This window comes from Pelodiscus sinensis, chromosome 22 (assembly GCF_049634645.1).
Source record: "Pelodiscus sinensis isolate JC-2024 chromosome 22, ASM4963464v1, whole genome shotgun sequence".
Lineage (NCBI taxonomy): Eukaryota > Metazoa > Chordata > Testudines > Trionychidae > Pelodiscus > Pelodiscus sinensis.
This window is the reverse complement of record NC_134732.1, coordinates 4,196,448-4,214,919: the sequence shown is the minus strand read 5'-3', so window position 1 is coordinate 4,214,919 and position 18,472 is coordinate 4,196,448. Positions and strand designations below refer to the sequence as shown.

The 18,472-nt window shown below is 49.7% G+C and overlaps 1 protein-coding gene across 8 annotated transcripts in view; it reads right to left on the bottom strand.

Annotated features, from left to right (window-relative positions):
- The window catches only part of CACNA1B (calcium voltage-gated channel subunit alpha1 B), a 452,780-nt gene that overhangs the window by 4,702 nt on the left and 429,606 nt on the right, over positions 1–18,472 (bottom strand). For 6 of the 8 annotated variants that reach the window (XM_075906063.1, XM_075906064.1, XM_075906066.1 and 3 more), the window contains 6 exons: positions 16,768–16,895; positions 15,884–16,022; positions 12,649–12,759; positions 9,858–9,893; positions 5,604–5,811; positions 5,044–5,243 (listed from right to left, as the gene is read on the bottom strand). In XM_075906063.1, coding sequence (XP_075762178.1) covers positions 5,044–5,243; positions 5,604–5,811; positions 9,858–9,893; positions 12,649–12,759; positions 15,884–16,022; positions 16,768–16,895 — 822 coding nt within the window. The remainder of the gene's footprint in view (positions 1–5,043; positions 5,244–5,603; positions 5,812–9,857; positions 9,894–12,648; positions 12,760–15,883; positions 16,023–16,767; positions 16,896–18,472) is intronic. The other 2 variants (XM_075906065.1, XM_075906070.1) reach the window with 1 other exon arrangement.

Genomic DNA, 18,472 nt, shown 5'->3' with positions numbered 1-18,472 from the left:
CAAAACAAATTTTGGGGAAAAAAACTAAAAATGTTCACATTTTTGGAAGGATGTTGCCATCCTTTTCCAGTTTTTGACAACTGGACATTGTCAATTTTTAAATTTTCTGTAGCTGAAAACTGAAAATATTTTGGATTTTTGGCTGTGTGAAGAAAATGTCTGTTTAGTTTTTCATCACAAACAAAGAGGAAATTCTTTTGACCAGCTCGACTCTAAAACACCCGAGATCATTGAGAACGCTTTCAAATCTATTTACTTTTCAGTACTTATGTAGGGCAGTGTGCATTGGCTTTTTGGGTCTCAAACTGGTCAGTTTCACAGTGCTGGCGAAACTGTGCTCTTATCAACAGTGAGTCTTGTAGAAGTCACACTGGTGTAAAATTGGTGGAAGCAAGAGGAGGATCAGGCCCCCTTGCATTGGTGTTTGTTTGCAGTGTCACATGGAAGAATATGAATTTTCGGAAGTATTTTACCAAATATTTATGTCTTGTTTGCTGGAAACGACCTATCAACGCCCATTGACTTTGGAAGTGAAGCTTTTCTATATACCTACACCAGAGGTGGCGAACCTAAGGCTCAGGGCCTGGATGCAGCCCCTTGGCTTGCCTGGATCTGGCCCCCAAACTCAGGGCTCTCCTCTCCCAGCCTTGGAGAGTCCATGCTGGTGCTCCAGTCCCCATCCCTGCTGTCCCACCAGGGGTCTGGAGCACACAAAATTTACTAGCCTGGGCCCTCTGAGGCTCTGGTGTGTGAGAACATGGGGAGTCATTTCCCTTCTCAGTTGGGGCCACATCCGTGAGGGTTGTGTTTTTTTCTTGTTTGGGGGTTTTTGCTTCTCACGTGTGCAGCCCCAGACTTCTCTTTCTGTGGGTCAACAGCCCCCCACCCAAAAAAGGTTCCCCACCCCGATATAAAGGATCAGGTCATTCCAGTTCTTATTCTGCCATGTACCTTTTTTTTTCCCATTACATGTTTGCAGGTGGATTGAGTGGTGGCGGCGGGAGATAGCGGTTTTAGTCTTATCTGTAGCAACGTTACCACAGACAATAAAGAGGAGGAGATGCAGACCAGGACACGTAAAGAACATGACAGAGCTTCTGACCAATCTGAGTGAATTCAAATCAGCAGGGCCAGATGCTGTTCACCCCAGGGTGTTGAAGGAATTAGCTGGAGAAATCTCGGAGCCACTAGCAATAATATTTACAAACTCTTGGATGACTGGAGAGTCTTGGAAGTCTGGAAAAGGGCTAACGTAGTGACCATCTATTCAGAGAAGAACAAGGAGGAGCAAGGGAGCTGTAGACCAGTCAGTCTGACTTTGATACCTGGGAAGCTACTACAGCAATGTAGAAAACCTTCAGTTTGTGAATACCTGAAGGATGAAGGAGTAATCATGAGCAGCCAACGAGCAGAACAAATTCTGCCAAATCAGCTTGATTTCCTTCTTTGACAGGGTAACTGGTCTGGTGGATGGGGGAATACAGGGCATATAATATACTGGGACTTCAGCATGTTTTTGACACAGTCCTATACGACATTCTGGTGAATAAGCTGGAGAAACGTGGACTCAGTGAATGTACCGTTAATTGGCTACATACTTGGTCAAACAACGGCAAACAAAGAGTAACTATGAATGGAACGAGGTCTGATTAGAGGGGGTCTCAAATGGGGTTCCATGGGGATTTGCTGTGGGCTGAGGGCTGTCTAACATTTTCATGAGTTAGACATAGGACCAGACGGCGACACACAGCTGGCAGAGGGGGTGCTAGCACTTTGCAGGACAGAGCTAAAATTCAGAAGGATCTAGATAAATTGGAGAGCTGGGCTACAGACAACAACAGGCAACAAAAAGAAATGTCAGGTGCTGCATGCAGGGGGTGCATCTACACTGCCCCCTTGAGCTATGCAAATTGCATGGCTTATTTCGAGTGTGTTTTGAAAGAGATTATTTTGTAATGTGACGCTGTCTACACAGCACCAATCTAATACAGAAAGGAGAATGTTTGTATGTTTGCGCTCTAATAACTTGAACCCTGTAAGACCTACTGCAACCAAACTTTGCATGGGGTAACCTTTCCTCCAGGAGAAGGGTTTAAGGTTCTGTGGGAGGGAAGAGAGGAGAGGCCGACACCTCTCCCCGGGGCTGCACGGCGCTTGGCAGTGCGGGGAGAAGCTAGAAGCATATGGAGGCCCCTCTTCAATACTGTGATTGGCTTGGGGCTTGGCAGCCAACCAATGGGTGGGTGGGTTGCTGTCTGGGCTTGCTGTAGGCGGAGGAGGTGGGGCTGGTGTTACTGCTCAGCTGCCACTTTGAAAAAATGTCCAGAAGGAGGCGCATCTTGGATGTGAAAGCAGGGGGGGGAAATGGGGGGGGCTGGACCATTGGGAGCAAGTGGGGGGTAGGGCAGGATTGGGGGGGGGCTCCATCATTGGGGGGCAGGGTGGCCTGGGGGGCAGCTGTACCGTTGGGAGTGAATGGGGGGAGGACAGAATGGGGGGGGGCGCGTGGGGGAGGACGGGATTGGGGGGCCTGGATTGTTGGGGCGTGGGCTGGTCCGGGGGGGCTGGACCGTTGGGAGCGAGTGGGGGGAGGGCAGAATTCTGTGTGGGGGGTGGTGGGGCTGGACCGCTGGAGGCAAGGGCAGGATTGTAGGGGGTTGGGGCGAGTGGGGGAAGGGCAGGTTGTAGGGGGCTGGGGCTGGACCGTTGGGGGTGAGTCGGGGGAAGGCAGGATTGTAGGGTGATGAAGGAAGTGGGGCTGGACAATCCTGGAAGGGAGTGAGTGAGAAATGAAGACCGTGGCGGGGGGGGGGGGTCTCCTTTGAGGGGCATTGGCCCAAAGGGCAGCGCTGGATGATGCTGGGTGGGTGAGAAATTAATCCAAGGTGGGCGGAGGGGGATCCTTCCAATCTGGGCATTGGTCCTGGGTTTGATGCTGGATGATCCGGGCGGTGGTGGGGGGGGGGGGGGGGGAGAGATGCAGTCCATGGAAGGGGCAGCTGGTCAAGGGGGTGGTGCTGGAGGAGGGGCTATAGAGGTGCCAGCAGGCTCAGGTAGTTGACTCATAGTTTCATCAAAAAAGATGGGAGAAGAGTTTGAGGTGTCACCCTGAAATCTCTCAGATGCAGTAGGGCCAGCCCCATGGATTGAGGCATCCCTGTACTCAGCTCTTGGATGAGAATTTGCAGACCCAGCATGCCTCTCCCCTACTTCCCTACCAAAAACCCATTAGCTTCTACAAGGATAATTAGCAAAAATACCATCTGATAAGAAGCAAAACATGGCACTATTGAAGAGGGGCCTCCGTAGGCTTCCCGCACTGGTGGGGAAACACGCCATGGTGATTTGGGGGCTCTCCCTCCCCCTGTGCTTTTAAGGGCTCCAAGACTCATGACATGGGAAGAAAACAGAGACCTAGTTTCTATTGTGACTTTTGTATCTAAGTTTGCCAAGTCAAATAGCTCTGATTCTCAACATGGCAATGCAGCTTTTTTTGAGTCAGAGATTTTGCTTGATGCAGCAGTAGAAAAGCACGGGGGGGGGGGGGGGGGGTCTGCCATACTGGCCAGATGTCAGGCACTGGCAGTCGTGGTGTGGCTGGAGGCTGTCAGGACCAGCTTCTATTTTTCTAAATTTTGTTCCTCCAGTTTCCCGGGCAACACTGGGTAAGTCCAGCTAGTTTTGAAATAAAGAGCTATTCCAGAATATCCTTTAACCCTCGTGGAACGAGGTTTACAGGCACGTCGGAATAGCCAACCCATTATATTTTGAAATAATGGGCTTGTTTCAAAGACCAGAAGTGTCCCAAAATAGCGCCGCAGTGTGGAGGTAACCAGGGAAGAAAAACCACAAAGAGAGAATAGGAAATAACTGGCTTGGTGACAGCACTGCTGAGAAGGATCGGGGAATCAGGGCGGATCCCAAACTCAGGATGAGTCAGCAATGCAATTCTGCTGCAAAAGAAATGCAATGTTAGGTTGCATTAACAGAGGTGCAGCATGCAAGTCGTAGGAGGGGACAGTACCGCTCAACTGGGCACTGATTAGGCCTCAGCTGGAGTACTGTGTTCATCATTGGTCACCAATATATAGCAAGGACGTGGAGAAACTGGAAAGGTTCCAGAGGCAAGTGATAAAGGTGGTCAAAGGGATGGAACACAGCTCCCTGAGCAAAGGCCGACGAAAGTGGGTCTGTTTAGTTTGGAAAGAGGAGATGAAGGGGGGACATGACAGTGGTATTCAAATACTAGAAAGGCTGCCATGAAAAAAGGTGGAGAAAAGTTGTTCTCTCTTGCCACAGAGGGCAAGACAAGAGGTGAATCAAACTCCAGCAAAGCAGAGTTAGATTGAATCTCAGGAAAAACCTTCGACCTGGAAGAACAGTAGGTTCACGGCACAGACCGCCAGGGAGGTTGTGGAAGCGCCTTCACTGGAGGTTTTCAAAAGGAGGCTGGCTAGTCGTCTGTCTCAGATGGGTCAGACACAACAAATGCTGCATCTTGGCAGGGGGTTAGACTAGATGACCCTTGCAGTCCCTCCTAACTGTGGTTTTATGGTACATCTACAGTGATGGCCGTGTGTAGTGTTCAGACATGACATGCCCAGCTAGCATGGGGATATGCAGCAGTGAAGACAGCTGAGGAACAGCTGAGATGAGTACAGTCTCCTAAAGGCCTGAACCCCCAAATACACAGTTCTCTACACACCCGAGCAACACCTCCCTCCTCGGCAACAGGGTTGTATCCTTCTGCCGGAGGCTTTCACTGTGACATGCAGCTACACAGCACAGTGACCGGCGTAGGCAGAGTCTCAGCTGAGTTGAGATCTTAAACTCATCTTGAAGGGCATAACTCATCTTGTACAAAGCCTCCAAAGAGCCATCAAATGGCAACAACCCTGAGTCACCGGCCTGGATCTGAAACAAGCTCCGTCTCCTGTTGCCCAGACAGTCCTAACCCTTATTGTTTGTTTGTTTGTTTTTTCTTTTTAATCTGGGTGCACCTATTGCTCTTTTCAGGCCTCCTGCCCCCTTGAATCTCCTCACCTGTCTGTGGGGACCTGGCTCCAGGCCCCCATTGGGCGAGGTGGGCCTGCTGTGATCAGCTGACTTGGGTTGAGAACGGTCCCGGCTCCCGTAGCGGTCGCAGGAGTAGAAGCGCTGTTTTTCAGAGGACGAGGAGGAGTGCAGCTTTCTCTCTTGCGACCTGCCTCGTTCTTGCTTCTTATCCTTGGAAGAAGCCTCGCCTGGACGTGCCACCAAAGTAAAGTATTTAGTTGGGGCTTCAACTACCGTAGAAACATTCAACTTTGGGCTGAACGAGTTCAAGAACTCCAGGAGCCCCATGTGAATCCTCTCAAATGAGACCCTCATACACCCATAGGGTCAGCTTCTTATTGGGCACCATTACCCATAGGGCGGGGAAGCCTCCATGAAGGGCCTGCCTTGGGGAAAGGCCCCATGGGATCTAAATGAGCAGGGGCTCCATGTTCTCTCTTAAGTCCCCATCCCCACCCCTGAGGCATGAAGACTGGCAGTTTGGGAGGAGCCATCTTCACAGTTCCGTGGTGCAAATGAGAGAAGACAACGTGGAAAAGGCTTTTTACCAGCATCTCCGTCAGCCAGCTGGTTGGGCGGCTTGTCCAGCGACTTCTGCTTCTTGTCTTTCCGTCGATGGCAGCGATGGTGATGGTGGTGATGAGTGTGGTCCGGGGGCATGCGCTCCAGGGAATATTCGTACAGGTGCATGGGATGCGGGCGCTGTGGGGTCAGCGTGGAGATGGAGCGCTTCATGGGGCTGGTGTCTGGAATGGGCTGCAAAGCACAAGGAGGAAATGGGGAGTGGGTGGGAGAGGACAGAGACCACAGTGCAATTAATTGAGTGTCTTCTAGCAAGGGAGAATTTTGCAGGGGGTGGGGGGAAGGAGAGAAAAGGTTAATCAAACAGAACGGGGAAGGTCAGAAGCAGTCGCATAATGAAATAGTTAGTGCTAAATTTGTGGAACAAATGTAATCGGCGATACCTGAATTGGGCTATATTGTGAATTCTGTGACAACACAATTATTGTATCCATAGAGGAATGCACATCAGTTAACATCAGCCACCATACACAGATTCGGGGGGGAGGGGTGAACAAGAATGACTAAATAGGATCTCAGGGCAGGCACGACATCTAAGTCTTTCACAAAGACAATCCACTGTTTGTCTCACCCAGTGCAATTCCAGAAACTACAGCATTCCCAGTGCAATGCCAAAGAAATAAAGAGGTCGTGCTGTCCAGTGGCTACCACCAAGGACTGGGACTAAAAGAAGATGCTACTTCCGGTCTGGGCTAAGTCTCTTGGTTTTTATGAGTTCAAACATGGGAGCAGGCCTCCTTAAGAACACAAGAATGTCTATACTAGGTAGGCCAATGGTCCATCTAGCACCATGTCCTGTTTTTCGACAGGTGCCAGATTCTTTAGAAGGAATGAGCAGACCAGGGCAATAATTGAGTGATCCTTCCTCTGTTGTCCAGTCCCAGTTTCTCACAGTCCAGTAGTTTAGGCCAGACCTACACTATGTGAGAAAGTTGGCCTAAGATAGGCAACTCCAGCTATGTGAATAGTGTAGCTGATGTCAACGTACCTTAAATCGAATTTCTCCGGTATCCCCACTGCGGGAGGTTGACAGGAGAATCAATCCCATCAACTTCCCTTATTCCTCACAACCCTGTGGAATAACAGGATCCATGGGGGCACCCTCAGTGGTTGATTTAGTGGGTCTGTACCAGACCTGCTAAATCACACCCTGGAAGAACGATCTCCGGAGCGTCGATCTTGGGGTAAGTGTAGACATGGCCCCTGCAGACTTTGTTGCACTCTCCACCCCACCCACACTGCCATGCCACTATATCCCTGGCCCTGCCTTTCTAAGAACAGCAGCTCCAGAACATTTCTGCCTGTTTCTAAGAGGTGGCAGGAGAAAAGGCAGATCTGGCATGATGTAGATTCAGAGGTGCAACACAGCCGAAGGGGAGACTGGTGAGACGAGGACAGCTCCATAAGCTGGGACAGCCGCACAAAGCAGACTTCTGGGGTGGTAGGACATGTGCTGAGTAATGCCATGGGACAGGGGCCGGGGTCACTGAGAGGGGTAGCTGTGTGCTAGGAGTTTGGGTTTTTCTCTAATTGCCAGGGTCTTTGCTTGCATTATCTCTATGGCTACGAGTTCAACGTGAGACCTGCCTCCTGTCCAAAGACCACGCACAAAGCTCCATAAGTGATAAGAGCCTGGATTTCTCTTCTTTTCCTCATCTCCGGCTGTTCCGTGGCCCTGCTTTATGGACGTGGCAGCATGGCACTCATCCTCTAGAGGGCCTGCTGTGTCTGTTGATTACACAAAAGGCCCTTGGTAGAGAAAAGACCTCTGCCCACAGCAGCCTCAACTCTCATGGAGACGGACGTGGGATTTCTCTGTCCCTTTGGTTACATGCACGACAGAATGCTCCCTTCTCCTGCGCTCTACCAAAGCATTAACTTTGTTCTCTTTAACCTTTCTAGCTTCCATTGCAGGGGATGTTCTGTTTTTAAATGGTGGTGCCCCGTCGTTGGCTGACACTGGAGTCTGCGTACCTGCTGCCCCTGGGGATTTGCACATTGTTAGGCTAGTAGGGGAGCAGTTCTACGAATTCCTTGCAATCTAAAGACACCATTCATTTCCTAGAGGGTAGTGTCCACGTTGGGGTCTCTTATCTCACATACAAGGGGGCATGGTGCTGCTGGGAGCAGGGTTCTCACAGAGATATAAGCACTAGGAGGGCACAGACTGGGCAGCAGGCGTTAAGATCTGCCCAAGAGGACTCTCAATGATGCTGTGGTGTTGCAAAATGTTAAGGGAGCAGGCCAGGTTTGGCTGTAACCTTTGAGGAGGGGTATTCTGCGCCCTGTATAGGGCTGGAATTGGTTGGAAGGCTTACGCTCTTGCTGCCCAGGTGGCTCTGGTCAGTGGTGTAGGTTTGTAGCAGTGAGTAGTAAGGGGGAAGAGGAAGGAGGCAACGGGCTCTCCGAACAGGTGACTGGTAGGCTATGCAGCCCGTATAGACAAAGTGCTGGAGAGAGGACAACACGGTGCTGGCTCCCTCTCCTGGAACTCTGTCCCCACTAGAGCTGTGGTTTTTACCAGGCCCTTAGCAGACAAACCTGTCTTAAGTCACCAAGGGAACGTCTACCCTGCACGCTTATTTCAGAATACGCTATTCCGGAAAAAATACTCCAAAATAGTATTTTGAAATAGCACGTCTACACTCCAGGGAAACCTCGAAATCAGGTGATGGCTACACTACAAAGAAAAGTCAGGAAAAGATGCACAAATTGCTAACAGCAATTGGCATATATTTTCAGCTTCTATTTCGAAAGACGCTTTTCTGAAATTTGGTGTGTGTATGCGGCACCAAACTTCAGTAAAACCTCCTCTTTTGACACATCCTTTCATAAAACGAGGTTTACAGGGATGGCGAAATAGTGTGCCCGCTTTTCTGAATTTTTTTTTTTTAAACGGACTCGTTCCTTGGACATGGCATAGAAAAGAGCGGCCGTCTAGACATAGCCTTAATCCGAGGCAGGCTTCCCTAACATGGAAGTGCTACTTCAATTTAGAGCCCCAGGGGAATAGGTACTGAGGAGGGGCTATTTTGAAATAGCAGTGGAGAGTCCACATTACCGCTATTTCGGAAGAGGCGTTATTCTTCGTGGAATGAAGTTTACGGAAGTCGGAATAAGCCGCCCATTAGTTCGAATTTATTTCAAAGTAACGGAATGGCTGTGTAGACGTGTGCATTGTTATTTCGGAATAGCGGCCGTTACTCCGAAATAATGCTGCTGTGTAGATGCACCCTTGCAACAGAGCAAATCTCTGACCAGAATATAATTCACGCCTTATTCATTTCCGTTTCCACTGCTATCTTCTCCCATGCTGCCTCCTGTCCACGGTACGGGGGCCAATGGCAGGCCCCCATACTAATTCAGGGCCAGAAAATTTCTTTTCTGAGGGGCAGCAGGCAAGGTAACACCATGGCAGATCACAGCTCAAGACCTAAGATGAAGTAACCTGATAGCCTCCCTCTGCCCCCAGGAGCTGCTGCACACGAAACGCGACGGGGAGGGGCAAAGACTTGAAAAAGAAGCTAAGTATGCACGAGACAAACCTTCCCAGGGCCTGAGTCTGCAGTTGTTCTAGGTGCAATCCAGCCCTGAAACTAATGGGATTATAACAGTCTCTCTTCCTATACCACCCAGACAGTTATAGTCTCTCCTGGTGGCTCAGTCTCATTGGCTGGACTTACACACCCATATGTTGATAGCGGAGTGTGAGGCGTCATTTCCAGAACGTGCGATAGGTTTGACTGAGCTAGCATGCTGAGCAGAGCAGTGCAGGGTGGCAGGACAGGTTACAGTCCCACCGGGGACCCTAGGCCTGCACTCCTGTGGCCAGATGTCTCTGTGGTTCGTATGCTAGCTCAGCCACAGCTAGCTTCATGAGCCTTTGGTAGGCAGGAAATGACACTTCCAGCTCACGTCAAGACATACGGGCAGACAATATACCACAGCCTTTGAGAGGGCCGTCACCTTTTCATTCATCAGCAAGCCTCTTTTCACTTACGACATTTTTTACCCGACAGAGCAATTCAAACACATTCACTGTATCACAACGTGCAGCATGCAACTATGGGGCAAAATAACGGCAACAAACTGAATGGGAGACCGACGACAGCTGCATCTTTACTGCACCAGAACGTAACCCAAACAAGGGGGGAGGGGTTAGCGAGGGGAAATCATTGCTTAACAACTGAATAGGAGACAACTTTGTGCGAGCTACATACTGCCAGGTAACTCCCCGGTGACCGTGTTTTGCTCCTCTGCAAACAATTCGGACAAGATGGGAGAGAATATTTGAAGCAGCCCCCACAGAAGAGCCATTGTCAGGCATCGTGGCAGATGTGCGGCAGACGAGATGATGAGAAGGGAAGGCGGGTGACAGGAGGAAAGCAAAAGGGGAGGAAGGAAGCCAGGTTGAGAGCATGAACCGATAAAAGAAGAGAAACGCAAAAGGACAGACATGACAGGCCAACCGAAAAGGGGATGAATGAAAAAACGAAAACATTATTATTAATACAAATCAAAAAGAAATTAAAGTTTGGGGAGGAGCCGGAAGTTGCACACAAAGGGTCAGGGGGAGGGCACAGAAGGGGAAACACACACAGAAAGGACATCAGTTATTCTGCTGAAGCTACAACCACTAAAACATTACATCATTTAATGAGGTTAGAGCTGTTCAGATACCAGAGGCCTGATTCATAAATAAGTTACACAGCATTAATGCAAGGCAGCTCGGCACTGCTCTGGGCAACGTGCTTCTCCTTAGTAAGAAATTCACTCCCTGGCTCCCTCCCAGACCCCCAGGTATTCACAGGCTTCCTCTGCAGCTCTCTCGGGAAAATGGAAACATTGATTTGTTTGGTATTAAAAAAACGACCAAAGAAGTTGGAGTCTCCTGAGGGAAAATGATGAGTACCAGGGAGAGCACAGAAGTAGTCTGGCAGATTCTGCGGGGGGGGAGGGGAAGCTAGTTATGGGCCTGGGGCTTTTCAACCTAGGACTGTGATTTTGTCAGTTCTCATTAATTAAGAAAGGCTGTGATTGGTCAGTACGGGGTATGCAATTTTCCAAGGACTGCCCTAGTGCTACTGACAATCAGTGTATTGCAGTGGTGGGAATGCAACGATGCTGGAAGGCTAGCCTTTATTCAAGAGTCCTGTGGGTATCAACCCCCCCCCCCCCCCCATGATTTCTGTGATAACCTCTGAAATTTGCCAGGAAGAGAGGCTGGGATGAAATGGCTACTAAGACACAGCTGCTCTTCAGTGGCGGGTGAGGAATTCCTCTGCATGGGCATTGGTCCCCGTTAAAATCTCTAGTTTCGCCTTTGCAAGCCTCAGCAAAGATTTTATTGGCAACCACTGGTTACATGCGCAGTCCTTAATGTGCTTTGGGATTCAATGGGCTGAAAAGCGCATGTAAATATAAAGTTACTGTTTATATTGCGCTGAAGAAAAGGCTCGATGCCCAACACTAACGGAGTGTCTGTCCCTTAGCTTGAAATAAGTTACGCGCTATGCAAATTGTGTAGCTTGTTTTGAGCGTATTTCGAAATAGCTTATTTTGTAATTTGGCACTGTCTATACAGCGCCGAATTTGAAAATAACTCGCTCTTCCAAAGTGCCCGTTAACCCACGTGGAATGAGGGTTACTGGGACATTGGAATAAGCCGTCCATTATTTTGAAATCTATTTCGAAACAACAGTCTGCTTCAATAGACGTGGAATAGCTATTTCGGGATAGTTCCGGTATCCTGAAATTGCTCAGCAGTGTAGACGTACCCTAAATACCCGAGAATAGATTGTCTTTAAGGTTCGTATGCTGACCGTTTCCATTAGGTTTGGTAGAACCTGGCATGAGACCCTCTAATCAGGGCAGCTCAGCTTTTGGAGCTTGAGGGAGAAAAGGTTGGTTTTAAGCATAATAAATAGAGTTCATGAGAACTCAAAGAATTCTGGGAGATGGAGACTTATCCAAGGATTTTCTACAGTCCTTGGGGAGAGGTGTTCCTTTCTCAGGGTATCACAGAGAGCCAGACAGCCGAGCTGACAGCAGTTTGTCATGATCCAAACTGGCAGGAACACAGCCGGAATGGAATGACACAGCTATTGGAGGTGTGGCTGGATACAGGGGAACCTTTCAGTTCTCGGATTCAGCAAGCCTCCTGCGTTCTGTCTCCCTCGTGAAACAGCCCAATCCCATTCAGGCGATTTGAGCTAAGGAGACACGATGATGTGTGGCGAGATGGAGATGGCCTAACACACACCAGGCACTATGCTGATGACGGGAGGACACGTTAGCAATGCGCATGTGAAATGCCCAGAAGTGATTTGAGAAAACCCTGCTGTCATGCCCAGGGTGAAGTGCCCTGGGAGAGTCACAGAGTTGCTCCGAAGGCCACCTTTTGTGACAGGGCTTCCTTGCAAGGCGTTATCAGATAAGCAAAGGAAGTAAAGTCCCAAGCATCTTATTAGCCACCCACCAAACAGCGCTAAGCCTCCTGGGTGAGTGGCGGAGGAGAGAGGCAAAGGAAATGCAACCCTTCGGGGTGGGAGAGTGCACAGCACAATTCATATACATACAGACTCAAAGAGAAACCTGCTGCTTATTTTATTCCCAGCGCTATCGATATGCACGCAGGGCAGCAATCTATGCATATCTATGCATGGTTATCCACCTCTGCCAACTACAGCGTGACTCCCTGTCATTGGGAACATATATTTTCAGCTAGACAGAAATCAGATTAAATGAAGTGTTTTGCCCAGGGAGCTGGATTTCTTTTTGCTGGCTGTATATAGGGATGGAGCACAGCGTTGTCCACACAGCATCCCAATGATCAAAAGCACAAAGGCTGGTCACATTGTGGAGCCTCCAGCTTTATTGTTATCTCTTAAAGAAACAAACAACCCACCGGTCACTTTGAAAAAACGACATGACATGGACAAGAAGAGAAAAGGTGTCGAATGCTTGACTTACTGTAAGTTTTCCATTGCCAGTAAAGCCTCCCTCCCTCACCTGAGTTTCGGCGGCCAGACGCGGCATGGAAGCCGCCCGCCCCTGGCTCTCCAAGCCAGGTTGGTGGTCTCCATTGGCCAAGGTGGGGCTGATTTCTCTCATTTCCACAACCTGGTTGGATTGAGAAATATTTTCAGAAGCAGGAACATAAAAGTAAATAACGGCTCTGCCAGGCTTGCTCCAGGACTAAGTTGAACTGCAGGGCTTTTGCTTCATCTGTGAAGATTCCCTGTTTGTCAGAAATACCAGCCTGACAGTCCTGGTGACCAAAGGTCTCTGTTTTTCTACAGAACTAACTCATCCAGGGGAGTGCTGGAGCGTACTGTCAGAGCACCTCAACTTGGACCATTTCTCAGCACAGGTCAGTCTCTGCCTCTCATTCAGTCAATAAGGGAGCCAATTAGTGCCAAAAATGGTGGTGCTTTTTATAATACAGCCTGTCGATACGTTCAGAATGCACTAAAGACCCCAAACCTCATTCACATAGGTCAGTGAAGAGCCTTCATGAAGTAAACACTCTGGGTATGTCTACACTACCACCCTAGTTCGAACTAGGGTGGTAATGTAGGCAACCGGAGTTGCAAATGAAGCCCGGGATTTGAATTTCCCGGGCTTCATTTGCATCTCGCCGGGCACCGCCATTTTTAAGTGAAACGAGGAGTAACAGTAGTTCGGAATAGGAAGCCTAGTCCGAACTACCTAGTCCGTGCCGTGTGTAGCTGCGCGGCACAGAGTCCGCACTAGCGGACATTTAAAAATGGTGGCGCCCAGCGAGATGCAAATGAAGCCCAGGAAATTCAAATCCCGGGCTTCATTTGCAACTCCGGTTGCCTACATTACCACCCTAGTTCGAACTAGAGTGGTAGTGTAGACATACCCTCACAGTGACTATTAACTTGGGCTGGATTTGAACAAGTCACCTACAATTAAGAGTCTCTATAAGCCCATTCCACTAGGCCCTCGATGTGTTTTGCTTTCTGATTTTCTCTTCTTGACTAATTTCCCTTGCTCCAGTTTTGCCAGTTCTGAAACTTTGCCTTGCTGTGAAAATGACATTCACTAAAACTCTCAGGGGTAGCCATGTTAGGAGTAGTCTCGTGGCACCTGTAGGCACCATAAGTCTACACTGCAAGCTTATTTCAGAAAAAGCTATTCTGGAAGATATCTTCCAGAATAGCTTATTTCGAAATAGAGCGTCCACACTACAGGGAAGCCTCAACATTAGTCTGAGGAAGGCTCCCCTAATGTGGACATGCTATTTCGATTCAGAGTCCCAGGAGGCACTGGGGAGGAATAACTTTAGAATGGCCCTAGGGAGGAGCTATTTTGATATAGCAGCAGTGGAGTATCCACACACACCCTCTTCCGAAAAAGCTTTTTTGGAAGAGGCCGTAATCCTCATGGAATGAGGTTTACCAACATCAGAAAAATCCCTCTGTTATTTCGATTTTCTTTTGAAATAACGCAGTTGCTGTGTGGATGCTAATATTGTTTTTCTGGAATAACGGTGCAGTGTAGACGCACCCTAAGGTGCCACAGGGCTACTCATTATTCACTAGAAGGAACATCCACAGTCCTGCCCTCCTTCCAAATGACTCCAGACTAATCCCAAATTCTCTTTTCTTCCTCGGCCTCCCACTTAAGCACCAACTCCATGCAGCTCTGACAGCCAATGAGATCCAGGTCTGGAAATTTTCTCCAGATTCGCTGTCAGCTGATGCCCCGAAGGGGGAATCAGATGAGCAGCACTGGAAATGGGAGGCCCATGAAGCAAGACGTGATTTGATACACTAAGCTAAAGCCACCACAGCAATGCCAACATTGCTTCTGAAAGCCATATGAATGTGAAGGCCTTCTTTAACCACATTCCCTGTTCTCCAGTAACACCGATCTATCTACAGACTTGCTTAGTTCTCCTCAGGGCAGTAACTGAGTGTTTCACAGTCATAAATGGATTTTAGCCTCCTGGCTCTGGGTGGAAAGGTACAGATGGGGAAGCCAGGCAGAGACTTGTTCAAGGTTACATAGCAAAGCTTTTGGCTGAGAACTGGATCTCAGGGTATGTCTACACTGCAACACAATTTCAAAATAACTTAGTCCACATCGACACAGCAGGCAGTTATTTCAAAACAGTGTCAAAATACTGTCAAGCTGGAGGACTTCTTAGTCTGACTCCTGTACCCCTCATTGTACAAGGAGTAAGGGAAGTTGGAGGAAGAGCGCTCGATTTTGAAATAAGCGCTGTGTAGATGCTCCCTGTTTCGAAATAAGCTATTTCAAAATCAAATACGCAATTGGCACGACTCAATTTGCATAGCTTATTTCGAGTTAAACCCTGCAGTGGAGACGCACTAAGTCTCCTACCTACCAATCCAGCCACATGGGCACAAGGTGATCTTACTCCCCCAGGCTCCCATTTGGGATAAGCCTGAAACTGCCAAAGAAAGTGTTTCAGAGACATTAACGGGTCCAATTCAGTTCTCAGTTACATCCAAGCAAACCTTTTGTAGCTTACGTTGTGAAGGGGCGATACTTGGCCCAAAACATGAATGGGGGCTCTTAGGCCAGGTCTACACTGGGGGCAACGTCGAGCTAAGGTACGCAGCTCCAGCTAGGTGACTAGCACAGCTGCTGTGGACCTTGCATAGTGTGACTTACTGCGGCGTCTCTACTGCGGGAGAATCTCTCCTGCTCACTCCCTTACTGTTCTCACTCCGGTGGAGTACCCGAGTCAATGGAGGCCGATTCAGCGAGTCTTTACTGATCTCTCAGTAAGTGTAGACAAGGCCTTAGGCAGTCAGTAAGGCAGTGGTCCCCAACGCGGTGCCCGCGGGTGCCAGGGCGCCCGCTGGGGCATTTGTGTGCGCCCGCCGACAACCTGGGCCGGCCCCGCCCCCGGCGTGTGGCGCTCTGGAGGCGCTGGCCCCAGGGGCACATGCGGGCGTGCGGCGCTGGTGCCGGCCCCAGGCGCGCGGCTTGGGCGGTGGCGCCGGCCCCGGGCCCACGGCACAAGGCACTCGGGCGGCTCCGGCCTTGGGGCACATGCCGGCGCCGGGTGCAAGGGCATCCCCGCCCCTGGCGTGCCCCAGGACACGTGGCCCTGCCCCCGGGCGCCTGGCGCGTGAGTGGCCCCACCCCCACGCACCCGGGAGCCTCTATAGGTTGGGGACTGCTGCAGTAAGGGATAACGAGCTCGACACAAAGGGAGACTTATGATATTCCGCTCTATCTTCACCTGTTTGCTTGTCCGCTCAATGGGAATTTCTTCCGAGTGGCCTCGCTCAAAAGCTGGTGTCCTAGTTTCATAAAACACATCCTGAGTGTGCTGAGTCCCCCAGGAAACAGACTCCTTGATCCCGCTCTCCGGGGCTGGCCTGGTACAAGGGGGAGAGAAAAGGTGAACAGCTGTGCTAGGCGTTTGATTTAAAGAGCGCTGGAGCAGTCTGGGGGGGGGGAAGTGGCTGGTGAAGCTAGTAAGCCAGGGCTGGGCAAGATGCGGCCCGGGGGCAGGATCCGGCCTGCCTAACATTTTGATCCAGCTTGTGGACGGTATCTGGCCACTTTCTAGTTATATCCTACTGCCCGTGCCACCGAATTTCCAGGTGGTGGCTCTGGCAGCAGGCTCCTATTTAAAAGGCTCATGGCCACGGTGCTAGCCTGCCAGAGGCCGGAGCCATGAGCCTTTTCAATAGCCACAACAACCCCAGCTGGCTGCTAGGCAATGCGGTAACGGCAGGGGGGGGAGCCACAAGCCCTTTGCTGTGTTTTGAATTCAAAGCCTCCAGCCCCTGACAACTCTGTGGGGAGGCTAGTCCCAGGCCCCGCCCCTTCTGCCATAGGCCCCTCCCCTTCTGCCATAGGCCCCACCCCTTCCAGGGAAGAGCTAGCCCGTGACCACATCCGAAAATTAATTCTGTGGGCCCCTGCGAAAATTATAGCCTGCCCCTGGAGTAAACTGCAGGGCTCTTGAGCTTGGATTGACAGATGGTTTCCTCATTCATCCTGAGCGTGCCAGACCAGGGAGGTCCAACCTGTACTGAGAAACCAGGGAACTACAGAGAAATCCCTCTGGGAGCCACTGCTTTGAAGGTAGTGGTGGAACGCCCCGGGAAGACTCACAGTGTGCCCCCGTTGTTGAGCGAGGCGGAACTTTTCTGGCGGAGGAAGGCTTTAGCGTTGTTGAACACCAGAGGCTGGGTTTGCTCGAGGGTTGCTTTCAAGGGGTGGAACAATGACACTGGTCCAGTCTGCAATGCGTAAAGAGAGGGCACCAATGAGAAAGCTACAGATGCTCAGAGAACAAGTCGTGTGGACTTTCCTAGTTCAGTGCTTACCGGTGTCCCCATGATCAAAGCACTCCTCCGGAATCACAGCCACTAGCATTACGTGAGAGTAAATCCGTAAGTTTGGACTCTCCTTTAGCTCATAATTTTGGTCCCTATGTATCCGAGATGAGGCCAGTTTCAGGGAAAGTTTAACGGAACATTCACTGCCACTGGTATTCCCTCTGATCTTTTCCAGTCATGTGCAGAATAAATTTTGGTATGTGCACTGAAGCATGTGCAGATGTGCATGACTAGTAGAAACACACACTGCCAGCTGTTGGCACTGTGGGCTCTCTGCTTATCAGTTGGGTTGCACCTGAATCTCTCCTGGATGGCTGCCCAGCTTCCAGGGAATACTGGCTGCCAACTCCTTGCTGTTCACACTCGGGGCAAGCAGAATAGCAGCCTTCAGGGACATCAGTCTGGCATTTTGCATTTTGCACCAGTACTAGATTCATTTTTAAAAATGGTTCTTTCCCTCTCTCTGGGTCATTGCCATTATACAGCGGCCGAACCTTTTACAGTCCATGAGCCAGGCTGTTTGGGAGGAATGGTTTTAGTGGCACATCCTTTAGGAAGGAACAATCAGTTCCATACATACAAGATGGGAAGCGACTGTCTAGGAAGGAGCATGGCAGAAAGGGATCTAGGGGTCAGAGTGGACCACAAGTTGAATATGAGTCAACAGTGTGATGCTGTTGCAAAAAAAGCAAATATGATTCTAGGTTGTATCAACAGGTGTGTCGTAAGCAAAACTCGTGAAGTCATTCTGCCGCTCTACTCTGCACTAGTTAGGCCTCAGCTGGAGTACTGTGTCCAGTTCTGGGCGCCACATTTCAAGAAAGATGTGGAGAAATTGGAAAGAGTACAGAGAAGAGCGACAAGAATGATTAAAGGTCTAGAGAACATGACCTATGAAGCCAGGCTTCATGAACTGGGCTTGTTTAGTTTGGAAAAAAGATTAAGGGGGGACATGATAGCGGTTTTCAAATATCTAAAAGGGTGTCACAAGGAGGAAGGAGAAAATTTGTTCCTCTTGGTTTCTGAGGACAGGACAAGGAGTAATGGGTTTAAAGTGCAGCAGGGGAGGTTTAGATTGGACATTAGGAAAAAATTCCTAACTGTCAGGGTGGTCAAATATTGGAATAAATTGCCAAGGGAGGTGGTGGAATCTCCCTCTCTGGAGATATTTAAGAACAGGTTGGATAGACATCTGTCAGGGATGGTGTAGACGGAGCTTGGTCCTGCCTTAAGGGCGGGGGGCTGGACTCGATGACCTCTTGAGGTCCCTTCCAGTCCTATTATTCTATGATTCTATGATCCATTTCCAGATCAATCGGAATAAAATAATATGGTCTCGAGTCAACCTCAAAAGGTGCCACAGCTTAAAGGGTCGGGTGCTACATCATATTGCAGACTGTGATGCCGTATTGTGCACTGAAGATCTTTCAGTCTCCGCGATGCTGTGTGCACGTCAATCACCATAACTCTGCATAATC